Here is a 20,081-nt window from a genome sequence, read left to right as displayed (position 1 = left end):
TTTCAGATCCAAGGGTAGCAAGATGCCCTTTTCTGTGCTCTCCCTTGTTCTTAAAACTAATTTTAAATATCAGCTTCAAATTCAGAATCTAACTCATTACAGTGTTTCTGTTAAAAATTATCTTGAAAATGAGAGGATATGTTAAGATTATCATCCCAAACAATAAGAAACCCAGAGGACTGACAGCAAATACAGAATTGCTTTCTTTGTAAGTAACCTGTGGCTCCGCTGCCACCTAGTGTTATATAGTAAGACAGTATAGTATGACAGAAGAGATTCTACTTAAGTATTTGATTTTATTAATGCCACTTTTTGAAGAGACTAGCACTTACAGTTAAAAATACGGTTATTGCAATTTTGTATAGAATAAGCAGTAATATTAAGATCCCACCTGTGCTGTAAATTTATATTTAGTAATCCACACTAAAAATGATTTGCTTGATAAAACAATTGAAACAAATTATGGCAGATTAGAACAGCTGCATATGTAAGAAGCAATTTTAACCAAAGTTGATCACATTATGCATAACAATGCCCTCTTCATACCACAAGAATGAAACATCTTGGAATATGAGCATCCATTTTGCTTCAAATGACAAAATACCATTTAAAAATGAAATCTAAATGTAGCATGTTCTATAATAGTTGATTTATAATAGTTGGTTTTGCTTCAGAACATCATCCTTTCAAACTGGTAAAACTTGCATGCAGTTGAGATTTAGTATTTTAATTCTTCAGTAAAAAGAAAATCAATGTGTTTTAATAAGCTTTATTTCACACAATTTTACTAATAAATAAGTTTCTCTATAAGGGCACCTATTTGTCAATTAAATCAGTAATTATGAGATTAAGCACTAAAATAGGAAAGGATGATAAAAAAATTGAGGTTGATCTTAAAAGGAATTCCTACAGTTGAAACTAAGACAGAAATGTATACAATAGGTTTACAGTTAAAATATTACGGTATTCTATAAAATGCCAGATCTTTTTTAATACTACACACTATACCTAGCTGCACAGTTTAGCAAAATGAACCCCAAAATGTATTTCCCTTTATTATCTTAGCCTCCTCCCCCCAAACAATATGACAAGTAAAGAAAATTTCAGTACAGCATCTTTTTAGTATGAAGTAAAAACATTTAAACATTTCACATTTTACTATCACTTTTGCCCATTTGAGCTTCCAAAGCTTGCAAAAACAAATGTACAATCTCAAATGAATGTAATGATGTCCACATTAAAAAAATAAATCCTACAAGAAGTTCCAGAGATTTAAAAGTATTACTTCTGGTACAAAGTGATCTCCTAGTTCCAAACGAAAGTTGGTGATGTCCACTTACATGGTCTTATTTTTCAATTTCTCATGTTGCTATCATTATCTGTAAGCACAGTCTTTGGATAGATGAGAAAAGGTCTGACAAGATCTCTACAGTTAAAAACAGGAGACCAGGTTGTGTATGCCATATAAGCACTCAATTTTTAGTTGTCTTGGAGTCACTTTTCAGGAACTGGGAGAATGGATTTCCTTGGTTGGTTTCCATAGACTGATAGACCAAAAACAAGAAGACTGAAACAATAACAAAAAGCAGAATTTTTATCCACATAGGAATGGAGCGTTTTTTAATGGTTGGCTGTTCTGCCTTGCTATCTGCTGAGGCACCATATTTGGGGATATATTTTGATGAATAGGTTTCTTCCAGTCTGAAGTCACCAAACTCTTTAGGTCGACCAGCAGCTCCTTTGATTGGTCTACGACAGCTAGCACTGTTAATTAAAAAGTAATAATAGGAGTCATCCATGCCTTTAGAATTAGAAGTTTTGAGTGAAGATGAAGACAAATTGTTTTGGTTCACTATAGCTAGCCAAGCAATACTTTATTAGCAGTTCAAGATCATTCCCAATCTACTAGTCATAATCAAGATGTCACTAACTTTTAATTACAACCACAAAGCTGATTTGCCATACTTATGTGTGCTGCTACTTCCCCCCTCAGCAACTGAAAGCTTCTTGGTTTTTCAAGCCAATTTGCCAGGTATCTAACTACTTTTGTATTTCCTTTCTCTCTACAAAAAAAATAACTAAACTAGAATTAAATAATGGTTCAGAATTCTGGTTTATGGAGAGGAAACAATTTATCCAGGTATCTGAATTCCAGCATATCGATTCAAACTAGTGGTTAGTGTTCAGCATGCAAAAGTGGGGAGATCTGGCCAGCCATGAACTTACATAGGTTTGTTGTGATGTTTGAAGACAAAATGGTTTACATTATACATGCAAAAAGGCATTTTAGTGAAAGTACATTCATTTTCTATCTCAAACACAGAACATCTTAGATCAGCACAACTTTACAAGCCAACCTGCACCGCAGCCTTAGCACAAGGATAAACTGAAAAAATATGTTTCTAAAATTGGCTTTTAAACTATACACGAACCAAAATGTAATGACTGTCTCTTGATATCTTACATTTCTGCAATGCAACAGTGAAGCAGTAGTGTACTCATCCAAGCAGTTTGAGTACAACTGAAATACAAGCAGTTTGTTGAGTAAGTATGCAGACTGATCACATGGTAAACCAGTGTGGCTTGGCCATTTGGTCTGGATAGCCATAAAAGGTAATAAAGTCCTCTGCCAATTGGTGTTTCTGTAAATCTAGGTGAATCACAAAAGGATGTGTATTTCCTAGTTGTAGTTCACCTAGGAAATGACCATTGGTATTTACTGTGAGGGGTCATTCTCCTCTGAGTACAGGAGGACATCTTGGGTGCTTTCCACCATCTTGTCAGGGAGGCAGGAAATAGAATTATTATTCTTCCTCTTCCCATGACCCTGGAACACCTTCTCCTCAGTTGGGATACTCCAAGAAGCAGTTCCTAGACTATCAACCTTACTCAGAAAAATCAAATAGCTTGTCAATAGCTTTTGAATATTAGAAAACCATGGGCATCGTGGCCACAACGGGGCTACTAAGATAACCCGTGCCTTCTGGTGCTGTACCTGGCGAAGAAATCTCGATAACACTGGAATCGGAGGGAAGGCATACAGCAGCCCCTGAGGCCAAACAACTGTCAATGCATCCACTGCTGCTGCCGCTGGATCAAAAAATCTGGTGCAAAAGCTGGGTATCTGATAGTTGTTGTGAGAAGCAAACACATCCATGATTGGTCCAAACTGTTTGACTATCTGTTGGAATACCGACGTCTTTAGCTTCTATTCCCCTGGTTGTATGGTTGTTCGGCTGAGCCAATCCGCTTGAATGTTGGTAATGCCCTTGATGTGTTCTGCCCTGATGGACAGAAGATGATGGTCTTTGTTTCTCTGGACAGAGCAGAGGATCGCGAACCCCTCTGATGGTTCAGGTAAGTCTTTGCAGCCACGTTATCTGTTTGTACTAATACGTGTCGCTTCTGTACTTGCCTGGTGAAGAATAATAGGGCTAGACGGATTGCTCGCAACTCTAATACAATGATCGGAAGTTGAGCCTCTGACGGTGACCAGTGACCCTGTGTTGGGATGTTGTTGAGCTCACCATCCTGACAGACTGGCATCTGTGAACAGCTGTATCTCCCTGAGAAGGTAGTAAATTTTCCCTTGGTGAAGATTGGAATCCCTGGACCACCACTTCAGAGATTGCTTGAGTGCTAAGGTGACCTTGATCTGTGGATTCTGTTTTTCCATGATCTGGTATTGGTGCGGGCAGAGCAAGCTTTGTAAAGATCTTGTATGTAGTCTGCCCCACTGAACTGTGTCTATGTTAGAGATGAGTAAACCCATCAATTTGGCTAAAGTCAATAATGGAGTGTAAACACTCCAGACGACCAGATTCACGAGCTGCTTGGTTCTCTGGATCTTGTCGTTTGGGAGAAAAAGTGAGTTCTTTCACGTCTCTATGACCATCCCCAGGTGCTCCAACCATTGTGTTGGTTCTAGAGAGCTCTTGGATAGATTTATGAGAAAACCGTGTTCCTGTAGACAATGGATAGCTGTTTGGACATCCAACAGAGCTTTCTGTTTGGACGATGATCTGAACAAAAGATCGTCTAGATATGGATGGACATGAACCCCGTTGTCTGAGATGGGGCACAACGTTCACCATCACCTTTGTGAAGGTTCTGGGAGCTGTGGCTGAAAATAAAAACGGGCTGAAAATAAAAACCTCTTCTATCAGGTTTCTGAATGTTCCTTGGCATGGCTTTCTTTTTGTCCTTAATTTCCACAGAATCTTGTCTAAGGCACTACCAAAGAGCTTTTCTCCTTGAAACGGATAAGAAATCACGATATGTTTGGAGTGATTGTCTGCAGACCATGCTTTCAGCCAGATGCCTCTTCTGGCTACTGCCCCTGAAGCCAAACCTCTGGAGCAAAAGGTGAGCACGTCTAGAGATGCGTCGGCCGTGAACTCTGCTGCTTTAAGCAGCCTAGTGGTTCCCTCAATTAACTTCTTGTTATTTTCTGGTAATAGTTGGATGAGTCTTGGGAAAGCACCCAAGATGGCCTCCGACTCAGAGGGAGAATACATGTCCTTTTGTGATTCACCTAGATTTACAGAAACACCAATTGGCAGTGGACTGTATTATCTTTTATGGCTATCCAGACCAAATGGCCAAGCCACACTGGTTTACCATATGATCAGTCTGAATACTTAATCAACCAACTGCTTGTATTTCAGCCCACAATACCTGATCCCCTTGTCTGATGAAGTGTGCTTAGCACACGAAAACTTACGTTCTGAATAAAACTTGGTTGGTCTTAAAGGTGCAACTTGACTCCTGCTTTGTTCAACTACTTCAGACCAACATGGCTGCCCAGTTGTTGACAAAGAATACTGCTTCTATATAATGACTTTTATAGCACATATTCTTCTTTGTCTGAAGTACAAGTGGACTACTTTTATAGGCCTGAAATGCCTAAATTTCTCACATTAGTGCTAAAGTACTCAGCACAGTATTACAAGCAAGTTCAACATTTTAGTGCTAAGCAAGGGACTAAGGGCAGCTGAGTGAATGGTGAATAGCCAATGTTGCACTGCTGACCCATCATAGACCAGATACTCTCATCCTTGGAATTAAAATTCATTTAATGAATTGTTGTCAGATAATACGTTAACACAAATATTTTAGTTACATTAGAGCAGGAGTGGGGAACCTTTTTTCTCCCAAGAGCCATTTGGATATTTATAACATCATTCGTGGGCCATACAAAATTATCAGCTTAAAAAACAGTGCTCTGTCAAGGAAGAATGATTCAGGCTGGCAAAATTAATGCAAATAATTGTTTTTCTATTTGAAGTCATGTGAGGAGAGCCTAATCTGGCACACACAAACATACACCCAACCCACCGCCCAACTGCCTAGGGGTCCAGGGCTTTTTTTGGTAGAAAAAGCCCAACAGGAACTCAATAGCATATTAGACCACATCCCCTAATATTAGCATATAAGGTCACACACTCATTACTGTATTAGGACACACCATCTGGGATAATCAAATGAAAATTGAACTGGTGGTAGCTGGGTAATAAAGAAAAATAAAGAAAGGGGGGAAGAAATGGAAATAAAGAAACAGGAGGAAGAAAGGGTAATAAAGAAAAATAAAGAAAGGGGGGAAGAAATGGAAATAAAGAAACAGGAGGAAGAAAGGGTAATAAAGGAAAATAAAGAAGGGGGGAGAAAGGGGAATTAAAGGAAATAAAGAAATGAGGAGGAAACTTACCTGAACTGTGACAGTGACTTTTCCAGGCCCCACAGTGATCCTGGCCAGCCAGCCAGGCCCCAGGGAGGCCGCTGTGTGGCTGGACCCCACGATTACTGCTGGCCAGCCGGCCCCCAGGGAGGCCGCTGCACAGTATGGCTGCGCCTCATGGTCCTCACCAGCCAGCCAGGCCCCAGGGAGGCCACCATGTGGCTTGGCTCGGCCCAGCAATCCCCAATGGCCAGACCAAGTGGTCTCGAAGGCTGTTTACGGCCCTCAGGACAGACATTCCCCACCCCTGCATTAGAGCAAAGACACATGAACTGATAGTTCTGTGAATACAAATCCTAGTTTCTTTTGGTTTTTTACTTTTTTGAGGGGGAGACCTCTGTCATGTTCCCACAATATGAAATGCTTTCAGGGAGCCACTATTTGTTCTGCTGGGAAAAAATACAGGTAACCGCATCACTACTTGTATATGTGCCCTAAAGGGACAAAGAACAGTCTCAGACTGAGGGAAGTGGCTTAACTTGAACCTCACCTACTCTCACATTAATAATTTGAAATTTGAACCATCTTTTGAAATTTGGGGGGAGAAGAGGAGAAACACTGGAAGATCTATTCACAGAACTCCAAAAGTCAAAGAATCCATGGAGTAGGTTAGGCTAAAAGAGTGTGACTGACCCAGGATCACCCAGTAAGCTTCATGTCAGAATAGGAATCTGAACTTGAGGCTCCCTGCTGGCTCATGTAAAAAAAAATTTAAGGGTACAACTACAAGTTTCCTGCAAAGCGAGCTTTATGAACGCAAAGCATTACTAGACTCAAACAAGGTAGCTTCAAAAGACTGTCAGGCAGCCTTTAAAGCCATAACAACCACCTTTTCTTTTGTGGCATGTACTGGCATATAAACCAAGAAAACTAATGCCACTAGGTTTTGGATATATGTGACAAATGTTAAAGGTTAATCAGGGAGTCTCAATGGAATTGTATTAGTGCATGCACTAGGAATGAACCATTTACAATCACCTGCAAAATACCTTATTTACCTCCCCTCCATACCCAAGATGAACTCCAAGGAAAATAACAGCCATCAAGAAACCAAAAGTCAATGTCTGGAAAATTACTGAACAGCATGGATAAAATAAATACTTTCTGCATCTAGATATCCTTAACATTTCTTTCAAACACCATCTATGAGGACCACCAATTCTACTGATGCCAATTAAAACAAATCCAATAGCAGAAAGCTGTGCTTTAAGTCTTCACGTCACAAAACATAACTGCACCCAGAAATACCTAATTCCTGTAGGTGTTGATGCCTCATAGGGGAACATTTCTTTAAGAATATCTCTTTCTAGTCTTCGATCCTCTGTAGGATTTTTTTCCATCAGCTGTAAGAGAAATTATATAAAAAGAAAATTAAAATTATATATATGAAAAACTATAATAAAAAGAGAGATTGGACTACGTGAATACAAGCCTGTCCCTGTGTGATTTAAAAAAATGTGGTATAAGCAGTAAAATGCAAAAAAGATCATTCCTGGAGTTAAGCTGTTGGTGGAAGTTTAGTTACTATTGTTCTGTTTGGCCATTTGTTGTGTCTATTTCTTTTACCATCCTGGTCTTTCAGCAAGAGGTATGATGCTCAGGAACTAACACTAATCTGAACAGGAACTGCCATCATCTTGATCCTAATTGCACTGAACACTGTGGTGTGCGACCAACATAATCAGTAATTTGATAAGTACCTCCTCAATAAATTCAAATTCTACTATTTGTGATTAACAGAACAACTAGCATACATGGTTTGAAAGCCACAGTTGTAATATAGGGTTGTTTGAAGAAATGCATTTTCTCCTGGAGGGATGCTGGCAAGCAGCAAGCCTCCACATGGCAGTTTTATTCCCCCTCCCCCACAAGCTAGGAGAAAGTCCATCAATGGCTTTCCAGGTGTACCTCTTTAAAAATGCTAATAGGACTAGCTAGAGGAAATGGGCTGCTCAAACTTCCCTCTTCAAGGCAGAAAACAGAGGTCTGGAGGTATAAAATGCTAGTCTTCAGGAAGCAGTTTCCTGGAGACAGCAGGGAAAAAAGTCTTGACCCCTGCAAGAAGAAGCTGCTCTTTTTCTCTGGGATGCTGTTTTTCTGAAAGGACACAGGACTCTTAAGACAGCCATACTGGGGCTAGCCTGCAGAGCTGGAGCAAGTCTCAAGGTAATGGTGATCTAAAGAGGACTGTAAATTAGTAAACCTGAAAACCTCCTAGTTTAACATCTGTTAGGGTATGTATAGCTGAGAGGGATAGAGGATTTGCATTTTACCAATTTCTTTTGTTCCCACAATGTTCAATCTAGCATTGTGCCAAAATTGCTTGTAAACATTTTTTAAAAATAAATATTTTAAACTGTTCATAAAAGGAGTGGTTCTCTGTACCACACAGAATCCCACTGTTTCAGACATGCTATTTTAAAAAGTGGTTCCGAAGGAGCCGGCAAGCAGCTTTTCCTCCAGGGACACCCAAGGCATTAAATCCAAGGAGTTAGGAACGCCCCTAGGAGGGCAGGGCAGAAATGGGGCCTGCAGGCCAGGGCAGGCACGTTCTGCCACAATTTGCATAAAATAAATCTGTAATGCTGTCTTGAGTGTACAGAATGAGTTCAAAATATCACATTTAATACAGTCAGAAAGGAAGTAATTCTTAAGCTTTTAGAATCACAATATTATCAAATTTCTTTCCCTATTACATGCAGAAGCGACACCCTGAATATACTGTAATATGAATCCAGGAAAACAAATCTATGAGCATATCTCCAAGTTAAAAGCCAAGCATTAACTAGTTAATAATGATACCCTCCTCCCCTTTCTACAAACAATCTAAGTTTAATCCATTTACTTCAGTTGTCAATGGTTTCTTGGGTGTTCTTCTGGGCAACTTTGAGAAGTCACTGATTGACAGTACAGGCTCTGCATGCTTGACATTTCCAGGCACCCTATTGCCAACCTGCTGAAATTCAAATTGTTCAAACTCAGAATTAACAACAGAAACAATTAAAAAACCAAACCAGGCAGCCAATCCTCAGAGAAATGTTGACAGCAATTTTAATATAAAATTAATGTACTGCAGACAGATCACAGAAAACATCTAACCTATTATAGCCACCACATACTAAAGCAACTTCTGGTGAATACAAGAAGAGCATTCAGAAACCCTAGGTCAATATTACTCCTGCTGCTTTTACCTACAATTAGTTTGCACCAGACTGATGGGCAACATTACAGTATTTTTAAAAGAGGAAGCATCCATTATTATTTTTGCAAAAAGAAATATCTACTGGAGCTTTTTCCAGGAGGAGGAAAGTGACAGAATACCACCTCTTACAAATTCAATATATTTACTAGAGTCTCGTTGCTTGAAGCCACTACAGTTTCAGCTATGGGAGTACTCTCTGACATGACTGCATCATGTACAGGCAACAATACTGCAGTTTCAACCTGTTTGTTTAAAAAACAGAAACACAAACAAAAATAAATACACAGTAATTACTAGGGTCCTAAGAATGAGGAAAATAAATGTCTAGATTGCAAATTAGCCTTGCATCACCCTTTTCCTTGTTGCTCTTCTGGGTACTGTTGTAGGTTCCCTAGAAAATGCCTGCAGAAGTCCACTTTTTGAAGCTCCGCTTCTCCAGAATGTCTCAGTAACTTCATCGTGAGAATAGCTCTAATTAAGCATCAAACAATTAGCAAGCATATGAAAGCTATATCCCTAGATCAAATTGCTATAATCAAGTGTCACAATACTAATATTCCCAGGATAGATTTTAAAATATGCCAATATACTCCTTAAAATGGCACAACAGATTTGGAAAGCCAACAAAAATTATTCTATCACCTACCACAAAGGGCAACTCTACTGTCATATAAATACCACAACAAATTGTTTTAATCAAGGTATAAAAGTAACTGACAAAGCAATGTGGAAGCTCCACAGAAACTTACAGTCATTATTGCTCTAAACATGAAGTCAAACACATCTACAGAAAGCTAAAGTTATATCCTAAACAGGCATATGATGCAGCTGATGAAAGCTGAAGAGGAACAGGTCTTGCTAATATTTGGGAGACCTCCTGGGAATCCTATGAAAGCTGTTTCATAGGCCCTGGTTGAGGAAAGCCAGACGTTCTTTGGGCCAGGGATCACCAGCAGATGGCTGTCAGTTGAATGCAATGCTCATTGGAAATTGTACCAGGAGAAGATGTCTCACAGGTACACTGGTCCCAGACAGTTAGGCTTTTTAAAGTTAGTCCCCTTGTGGGGTAGGACAGGATATACGTGATAGATAGCTGAAATATGGATGGAAGAGGGAAGGAGGGATGGAGGGAGAGAAGAAGGAAGGAGTGGGGAGAGAGAATGAACAAACCTTGGATCTGTCCAGTATTCAGTCTGGAGCCAGTGCAGCTGGAGGAGCACCAGTGGTACACAAGATTTCACTGGAGTTCTTACCTGCACCACCGCATTCTGAATCAGTTGAAGTTTCTGGGTCAGTTTCAAAAGTAGAGGGTGTTACAGTAGTCTAACCTGGAGGCAACCACTGTATGGATCACTGTGACTAGGTCAGAGGGAGACAGGTAGGGAGCCAATTGCCTAGCCTGGCATAAGTGGAAGAATGCCAGTCTGGCCACATTTGTGAACTGGGCCTCCACTGAAAGGGAGGAATGCAGAATCACACCCAAGCTCCTGACCATCAGTGTTAAGTGTTAACGGCAGCCATCAAGAGTGAGGAGCTGATGCCACCATTCTGAATCCCTCCAGTCTAGCCACTGGACCGCCATCTTAGATGGATTTAATTTATAAAATTAATAAAAATATTTGAGCTTTTTCTTGATTATCTAGAAAATCTATTGGAGAAACCAACCAAATATGGAGTCCTTATATCCACAATGACAATCCAGCTGAGAAGTACTTATGACAGCAGCCATTGGAAAGTGTTTGATAAATCAGGATCCAAACACTTTAAAATAATCCCTTCTCAATTGAACAAGCTAACATTCATTTGTTGAATTAGGATGATTTTAAGACTCAGGAAACAGGATTAGTTCTTTTCTTCCATAGTGCTATATGCTATGTGTTCTCAGTGAGTAAAAGTATGCTTTGAGACATTCATCTGCATTAAAGTGCTCCAAGTAGGAAGCCAGATTCAAATAAAACAAAGTGCTACAGAAACTTCAGCTTTTTGGGGCAAGCGGTTGTACCAGTTTCTTGAGTGCTTGCATTTAGAGACTTGGGTGCTTCAAGTAAGGCATAAAACTAAACTAACAAGCTATTCACCATTAGGGAATGTTTAATGTTTTGGAATACAGAACTGTGTTTATATATAATGATTACAAAAGGATCTGAGAACATCTTGCATACTTCAGACAACTGTGTTATTAGTTTGTAATAATACATATCTAGTAAGAAGGCAGAGAATTTTAGAACTTCAAATGCAATTCTTGGAGTGTCTGATGGATTAACTGGTATCACTGTTTTCATATGACTCTCTTAGATTGTTAGTGACAGGTAAACAGATGAAGTATAACATGAAGGGCTATACAAAAACGAGCCTACAGAGATTTTAAAAAATGAAAATACTAAAAAGCGACATTATGAAAAACATGGCTATTAGTTATCTTATACTGGTCAATACATTTAAACTTCATATTCCAAGCATCTTCACAGAATAGTTTGCAGCTGCTGGAGTGTCATGTAGACTCAGTCTGATGAAAACTTCTAGAAAACTAAAAAGGTCAAACACTTTGGTTCACCTTAAAGGCCATTTGGGACTTCGTTGTACTAACATGGCAACCTCTTAACTTTTTATTCATTTTTATTATAGTTGATCAGTAGCAATATTTAATTTCTTTAAAATCCATGTATACATTTCAATTTCAAGACTGAACGTACTTAATATATCTGATATTTTTAAAATAAACAGTATAGTTTTATTTTCAGCCAACCCAATTAAGTGTTCCTAAGACTCAGGCTTCAACATATGGGAGTTATTTCCAAACATGACTAGTTATGTCTTTGGTGATCTTAATTCAAAAATCAGATCTAAAGACCAGTAATAAAAGTAAGCATTTATGATATGTGCCCAACCCTCCCCCCCAAAAACACCCCAAATTGGGCAATTACGCATCTCCAAATCAGCTTTTAAGAATGTTCCATCACATGCCTATTTGAATAACAAAACATGCCTCATGTCTTCTCAGGAATCTGTTAAAAAGTACCCCAAAATACTGCAGGCAGAGAGAAAAAGGATAGACATGCCATTCTGTTTACCACAAGTCTGACGCTTACCTGGAAAAAGTGCTAACTATCAAACAAGTGTCCTAATCAATGGTGGCATTTTATTGCTTCCATGAGTATGACAAAGCTTTCAACATACGATTGCAGACTGGACACAGGGCTGAGCCAAAAACAGAAGCACACTTAATGAGTTGATATGGGGGGGTGGGGGGGAGAGAGGGACTTTTTCAGTCATTTGGCGTTGGGCTGCAGAGAAGGTATTCCAATTGTTTGTATTCCCCACTCCCACTGGCAATTTCTTATAAGCCTTCAGCTATGCAACCCAAACACCCTGATAAACTAGATTTTATCCTATGAAAGTTTAAGTAGAAGCAAATCCCAATGGGACTTATTCCTAAATATGTGAGCACAACACTGGTCAGAAGGCACATGATGTAGCAATCTTTCTGAAGCTAAAGAGATTTGTGTTAGTACAAAAGGCAAGTCTCATACTTTTGAGGAATAATCTTAGTTTGGTAAAGACTCATTGATAAGAATAGCTTTAATACAATCATACCTGGTTATGTTCAGCAATTCTTCGCTGCTTAAGTGTTACTGGAACTTTTGTTCTGCCCTTCAGTGGTTCTCTCTTCTCAAGTTTGAGCTCTATCTTGGGATCTGTGAACACATATCTGTTTAGTCTTTTGCAACTGAAAATTCTAGTATTACAAGAAAGTGTTGCCTATTAAAAAACCTAAAACATTCTAAAATGTTATGCTAAAGGCTGAAGCGTAACACCACTGCTAAGACCCTACATCGTAAATTAAAATTCTTTGATCCTTACATAATACCAAGCAGGTGCTATACACTGGACAGTGGATCTTTCTCCATATTCCCCTCCCACCATAGCAGTCCCTTCTCCCACAATGGAAGAATTCATGTGGATTAATAGCCACCCAGGTTGTGATTATTGCAGTGAACCAAGAGGGCAATTTTATCCATTCTTCCTCACTGCAACCCCCAATTCCCATGTGGTTTTTAGTCCACATGGGTTTCATGACTGCTGGATCAGCAGCAACCGGAGGGGGAAAGAGAAAGGAAAAATATTCCTGACTGTCAGTGCCTTAGAATAGGGTTGTTGTGAGGATAATATGGAAGAGAGAAGAACAATGTAAACCACTTTGGGTACCCAAGCAGGGTATAAGAAATAAGCAGAAGTACCAGATTGATAAAATTTATACTAGGAACAGGAATCTGAAGCTTTCAACTCTAAGTTCTGAGCAGGGCTCTTGATTCTGAAATATTTCTAACCATGATCAAAAGCAAACTTCACTGAGTTATATTTGAATTTATCCTATGTGTTTTATTATCCTATTATAAATCAAACACTACTGAATTAAAGCATTAATATATTTTGAGTCTTCAATTCACTTTTGAAGGTTGCCGTAGAAATTTTGAGGAAATGCTGCAATTCTGTTAGAACTGCAGTCATTGCTAGGAATAAGGCCTGTTGTGAAGCAAAATTCAACGCGCTCTAGAAAGAGGCTCTGGGCAAGTGCCCCAACCACCCTTGTTATCTTCCCACCCACCAAAGTGAAGGCATTCACTCCCCCCCACCTCCAGGGGAGCTGATCTCTGCCATCTGGAGAGCAGTTGTAATTCTGAGTGATCTCCAGTCCTCACATGAAGATCGGTAAGTGCTTCCCCAGGAGGAAATGGCTGGTTTGGAGGGTGGAGTCTATGGCATTGTTCCTGTCTTGAGGCCCCACCCTTCTCCAGGCTCCAGCCCTCAAATCTCTAGGTTTTTGCCAACCTGAAGTTGGCAACTGCTAAGTCACATTGACTGTCATAGTGGGGCTGCTGCTGAACAGGGGCAAGCAGTTAGGCCTAGCTAAGTCATGCAAGTCAGGTGGCATCAAGTCACCCAGAGGATACTTGCCAGGTCTAGGGTAGCCAACCTCCAGGTAGAGCCTCAAGATCTCCTGGGATCACAACTGAACTCCAGACAACAGATCCCTCTCCTGATCCTGGAGAAAATAACTGCTTTGGAGAGTGGACTGTATGCCATTCTATTCACCTGAGACCTCTCCCTTTACTGAAAGAAGCGGCCTTGGTTTTCTAAGCCGGGGTCCCCAACCCCCGGGCCGGGGACCGGTAGTGGGCCACCGCCTGTTTTCCATGGGCCACACAGCCTTGCCGCCACCCCCCCCCCGCGGGCCTCCTCCAGTTTCCTCCTTCGCCCCCCCACACAACCTCCCCCCGATCAGTCGGGAAAGCCGCTGAAGCAGCTTTGAGCGACGCTGCCCTTGCCTCCTCAAGTGGGAAGGAGGCAAGGGCAACATCGCTTGCTGCTGCTGCCGGCCGCCAGCTGCCCTTCCTTTTCCTTCACCTCCCGCCCCCCTGCGCCTGGGCTCTGCCACCACGCGTGCCTGACTCCTCCTCTGTCACCTCTTTCGCGTTTCCTTCCTGTTGCCTCCCCTCCCCGCCAGCCACAGCTTGTCTGCTTCCTCCTCCGAGCCCGCCGCCGCCACCTCCTTCCCTTTCCTTCCTGTCCTGTCACCTCCCCCCCCAGTGGCAGCACGCTGGGATTGCAGGCGGGGGGAAGGCGATGGAATGGGACAGAAAGGGAAGGGAGAGTGCCACGGGCTTGGGGGGGGGGGTTTGAAGCACTTTAGGGGATGCCTGCCTGGGGTGCGACGTGCCCTCAGCTGCCACTGACTGCGGCGGTTTTTCCCTCGCAGCTGTTTGGCGGAGGTGGCCTGGGAGGACTTCATCACCCCTTCCCCAGCCTTAAAATGGAGAAAATGGGGGTGGGGTGGAGCATAGATTCAGGTGAGCAGCTGTGTTGGTCTGAAGCAGTAGAACAAAGTAGGAGTCAAGTTGCACCTTTAAGAGGTGGCGAGGCTGTATGAGGGGGGAGGAGAGAGGAGGAAGCGGTGAGGCTGCACAGGGGGGTGAGGGAGGGAGAAGGAAAATGGGGGAGGAAAACAGGAGGGAGGAGGCACCGCAGGGGGGGAGGCCAAACTGGGTCCCCCCACCCTGCCTGCTCTGGGCTGCAGTCGGCGGGCTGGCCCTGGAGCCGGTCCCTGGGGCCAAAAAGGTTGGGCACCACTGGTTTAAGCAACATCCTCTGGCTAGGGATGAGGCTGAGGGGAGGTGGGAGTGACAGGAAAGAGGCAGCAGCCCATGACCTCTGAGGAAATGCTCCCAGTTAGGCCAGGCCTTAATGCCTAGTTGCATTATGGCAGCTGCAGCTCCCTGGCTATTTCTGCAGCCTTCAGATGCTGTGTGTACTGGGACGCCATCTGTGTGTGCTGTTGATGGGGCAGCAGAGGTCTGTTGTTGGCAGGGGAGTCAGCCAATGGGAGGCCAGAGATGCTGAGTGAGCTGTGATGGGCCAATTATTTGTCACATGCACCCATAAGCCAATGGGAGACCTCCATTTCACCACTACATAGGAGAATTATTTTCTATGGTTATATTTATTCTTTGTATGGCTTTGTTCTTAAATTTCACAAGCAAAAAAGGATAATCAGTTCATGCGGAGAACTGATTTTAATTCACTCTGATATCCCTACACACTGAACATATCATTCATCAGAGATCTGTACGATATCATAGTCTGAACACTTCCCACAGCAACAGTGTTTGAGCAAAAAATGTGCTTTTTAAAAACAAAAACAGGACAGAAAATTTAAAGAACGTTATCACCAACCTACAGCATGAAGTGGTACAGCCTCTGTTACCATATAATTCTGCTACATTCTGAGTCTCAGAAGGGATATTAGGCAGATAACATAGGGTACCATTGTAAAGCAGTTTCTGCCTCCTCCTACTTATGTCACACAACTACTATTTATTAAGAACTATAAATTTAATAATTTGATACATTAAAAGCAAACATACTGCAACTCCAGCTGTTTGATGCTTAAGAATACTAAACACTAACACTAGATAGTAAATCTTGCAGATGCAGTTACAGTGCACATTTAGCAGCAATTCTTAAAATATGACTAATGACTACCAAATGTTATCTGTGCGACAACAGACAATGCTAGCTGTCAACTGAACATTCTCTTCAGATTTTTCTAAGAATTAACTCTGAAATGGAACAATTCAAAACTTTTGTCCATTTTTTACCCACAACCCCCCAACAGATAGTGAAGCTGATCTTTGACAGCTGAGTTATTCAACGTGCATATAGCTTTATGCACACAGGAATGGGCCATATCTGTCTGCCCATGTATTGTGGGGCGTATTACACAAGGAAGCCTTAAGTGCATATAAGTGTAAAGGTGTTATTTGGAGGGTGGACTGTATGCCATGATTTAAATCACTAGTCAGTAAGACTGAATTTAAATCATGGTTTTCTACATAAAGGCTAATTCTTACTGTCCTTAATAGGTGTAAGAATAGCAAAATCCACTTGTAAACAGTCAACATGTGAAAGCACCCTTCCTCAGGTAAATGAATTCTATTAAAAAGGATAAATTGTTAAGATATTATGCTTTAAAAAAGAGATCAGATAACTGTGTAGAAGGCAATTTAAGAATTAATGTTCTAGTCCAGACTGGCCTCTTAATATAGAAGTCATTATAAACATTCACGGTTCGCAAGTTAAGAGATTGCAGGCAATGCATCTTCTACAGCAGGGGTCACCAATCCCTGGACCGGTACCGGTCTGTGGCTAGTCAGCAACCGAGCCGCCAGTCTCCCTGACCTCCCCCCCCCCCATGGCGCCTCCTCCCCCCTCCGTTTTCATGATGTTAAGCCAGGGAAAGTGCCTTCCGGGTTCTTGAAAAGCTCACCCCCCACCCATGGCAGCAGAAGTGACCGCTGAACAAGCTGTGCTGCTCTTGTGCTGCTTGTTCAGTGGGTTGCTCGCCGCTGCTGAGGTTTCCCCCGCGGATCAGCTGACTGGCGGCGGGGGCTTTTAAAGAGCCCAGAAGGCGCTTTCCCCGGCTTAACATCATAAAAACGGAGAGAAGAGGAGGTGCCACTGGGGGGTGGGCAGGGCGGCAAGGCTGCGCGGGGGGCCCAAATTCAGTTCCCATACCCTGCCGGCTCTGGGGCTGCGGTGGGCGGGCTGCTGGTCCCTAGTGCCGAAAAGGTTGGGGACCACTGTTCTAAAGCACACAGAGAAACACCTAAGATGGTGTTCAGGTTCTCATACATGCACTTTTCAGCCCTAGGTTCCATGTTCATGTTACCTTTTCCCCAAATATACAAAAAGGAAAAGCAGAATACACAAATAATGACTGAATAGCTCCTATATGTCAAATTCTTTCACATATTTTTACCTTCTTCATTGTCACTATATTGGTCAGAATCATTATTTCCATTCTGCTTGCTGTTTTCCGCAGAAGAAGAAACTGCTGGTGTAGGTATCAAAGACCTTAGCTCTTGAGTCTGTTCTTTCATCTTCAGTAGTTTCTTCTCATAAAGTTTCCTTGTTGTAGCTTCAAGCAGAGTGCAAAAAGTTGGTTATATTATTGTAAATAAGAAAATCATACATGAGAAGTTCTATTATTCTACATACCCGTATTTATTCAGCCAACAATCTAAATTAACAGGCAATAGTCTATTGCATTTTCCAGCAAAGATTCTCTCTGTGGGAATATCAAACTACCAGGCTAAAACTTGCATTTGTAAAACATCTTGTTAAAAGGAAAGACATTACAAGGGAATAACTATTACATTTGGAAAAACTTCAGACATATCAATATCACGTGTATGGAAAACCTTGACATGAATAACCAAAACACAAGTTAAAAGGCGGGGGGGAGGCAGGAGATAGATAGGCAAAGACAACCTTGTCTGCAGCAGTCAAGCAGAACCTCTTCGCTTCAGTCGTAGTATCACTGTTAAGTTGGGAACCACTGCAGCCACATTCATACCAGCACAAGGTTCCAAGGTGAGGCTGCACGCCTTTCCACTTGGCCTGCAACTCCAGGGATGCTATCCTGGATGTCAGTGGGTACAGATTATCTTCTGCTATGGCCAGCACTGCCACTGTATTTGCACCCCCCCCCAAGTGGCAGCTGTGCTATAGTCCATGGGGGGGGGGGCATTCTTCAGCAGTTTCTTCCACACATCAAGGCCTATTTCCTGCCACTGAGCATACTTGGTGGCCAAGCCTCCTTCCCCCGTAATGACAAATTACAATAATGACAAGTCAAGCTGTTTACTATCTGAAATTAAAAGGGCTGAGGAAGAGCGAAAAAGGAAGGACCTCTGAGCCTATTATTCAGTTCCTGGTCCCTTTAGACTCTGGAAGCCAGGTCTACCCCATAAAATATAGTGGCCCTTCAAGATTATCTAACATCTGATGGGCACCAAACCTTGCCTCTGGAGTCCCAAGGCCACATCTACTGGCTGTTATTTTTTATGGGTGCTCCTGATCTGTATTCCACCACTGCCAGGAGCGCTGCCTTAGTCCCAACACCAGGAGAATGACAGGCAGGCCACTGGGCCAAGAAGTGCACTCCTCTCAAATTCTGCAAGGCATGGAAGGAATAATAATGCTGGATTCAAAAGTTGTGTCAGGAAAACAGCAGCAGTGCTGTATATTGCTGATCCAGCCTCTGAAATACTGCACAGGTTATCAGGTCAGCAATATTTAATGCATACCCCTATATTCACACCTTTCTTCCCAACATTTTTGAAGACAAGGGTCTTCAGAGTTCCAGTACATATAGTATTCATGAGATGTTTTTTTTAAAAAACCCACCTACCCACAATAGGACCAGTGTTCACACCATATCTCATGAGCTGTTCTTTGAGTTCTTCATTGCTAAGGTCTGTTACATCTACATCGTCCTTCTCATCAGGCCTTGGCTTGTCTGTTTTCTTTGTTGCTTTCTGTGAAGAGACACACAGCTAAAATTTTTACCTGTACTGGAAAACATATCAATACATAATTATACCAACAGCAACATTACATAAGCATCAAAAGCAACATTTCTCCAGATAAATTCATAGGTCTGGGGAGGGGCCATGGCTCAGTGGTAGAGCACCTATTTGGCATGCAGGTCCCAGATTCAATCCCCAGCATCTCCAGTTAAAAGGACCAGGGAGCAGGTGATAAGAAAGACCTCTGCCTCAGCCCCTGGAGAGCTGCCAGTCAGACAATACTGACTTTGATGGACCAAAGATCTGATTTAGTATAAAGAAGCTGTGTGTGTTATGCAAAATCATTAAACCTAGAATACCAGCAGTTTCTACTATTTCCTTCTCCCACTTTGGCCTTCTTTCACATTCATCTTTATATCAAGAACAGCTTGACCCTCTTCTTTCTAGACCACCAGCCCCTTTCATACACTTTCTGCTGCTAGTTAAAAATTTCCCATCTAGGCCATGAAGTTTCTTGGCGAAGACCTATTGCCTCCTTTCTGTGTTAATGCAACAAACCAAAATTAAAATTAATGCACATGACTGCATGTGAGGAAGGCTCCCTGGATGCAGTGGTCCATGATTGCAGTTTCAAAAGACTGTCACCACACTTATAGAAGAAAGAACCAAGAGCTGTGGCCTCAATTCAGGGAAGTTCACAAGTATTGCTCCATTCTAAGGGCTAATGACTGAATTTCAGATCCTTAAGTCATTTATATGGCACCTTTTGAAGGTATATAATTAAAGCAACAAAAGCAATGTTAACACCATGCTCAAAATCACAGGCACAGAAATCTGAAGAGCTGAAATCAAACTCATATTCTAGACCAGGGGTATTGTACTCATTAGGGTTGGATCTGACAGGGGTGTCAAACTCATTTGTTATGAGGGTCGGATCTGACATAAATGAGACCTCGTTGGGCTGGGCCATGTCAGGCCGGGCTATGTGTGTTCCTATTTAAGATTAGGTAGCAGAGATATAAACTTTAAAGGACATAAACACAATTAAAGATTTTTTTTTAAAAAAAAATGTTTAAAATATTAGCACTCATTGGTCTTCAAGTTGCTTTCTTTGTATCTCTCCCATGGGGTCCAGGAAACTGGCAAAAGAAGCTCTGGCTCTTTCCTCCCTTCGCCAGGGGACCAGGAGGGGGAGGAGTTTCAGCCAATAGAAGGGAGGCTTGGCTCAGTAGCTCTGCTGTGTGACTGAAAGAGCCTGGCAAATCGAACTCTC

At 41.8% G+C, this 20,081-nt stretch overlaps 1 protein-coding gene across 4 annotated transcripts in view; it reads right to left on the bottom strand.

The window, feature by feature from the left end:
• Positions 1–276: 276 nt before the first annotated feature.
• TMPO (thymopoietin) overlaps positions 277–20,081 on the bottom strand; it is a 31,229-nt gene continuing 11,424 nt past the window's right edge. Inside the window, exons 2-9 of one of the 4 annotated variants that reach the window (XM_060245220.1) lie at positions 18,691–18,817; positions 17,257–17,415; positions 12,534–12,634; positions 9,291–9,410; positions 9,086–9,181; positions 8,583–8,690; positions 6,986–7,080; positions 277–1,764 (exon numbers count right to left, since the gene is read on the bottom strand). In XM_060245220.1, coding sequence (XP_060101203.1) covers positions 1,473–1,764; positions 6,986–7,080; positions 8,583–8,690; positions 9,086–9,181; positions 9,291–9,410; positions 12,534–12,634; positions 17,257–17,415; positions 18,691–18,817 — 1,098 coding nt within the window. In that variant the 3' untranslated portion in view covers positions 277–1,472. Of the gene's footprint in view, positions 1,765–6,985; positions 7,081–8,582; positions 8,694–9,085; positions 9,182–9,290; positions 9,411–12,533; positions 12,635–17,256; positions 17,416–18,690; positions 18,818–20,081 lie in introns of all 4 variants that reach the window. The other 3 variants (XM_060245219.1, XM_060245221.1, XM_060245222.1) reach the window with 3 other exon arrangements.

Source organism: Heteronotia binoei, chromosome 8 (genome assembly GCF_032191835.1).
Source record: "Heteronotia binoei isolate CCM8104 ecotype False Entrance Well chromosome 8, APGP_CSIRO_Hbin_v1, whole genome shotgun sequence".
Classification (NCBI taxonomy): Eukaryota; Metazoa; Chordata; class Lepidosauria; order Squamata; family Gekkonidae; genus Heteronotia; species Heteronotia binoei.
This window is presented reverse-complemented; position numbering and strand designations above follow the sequence as displayed.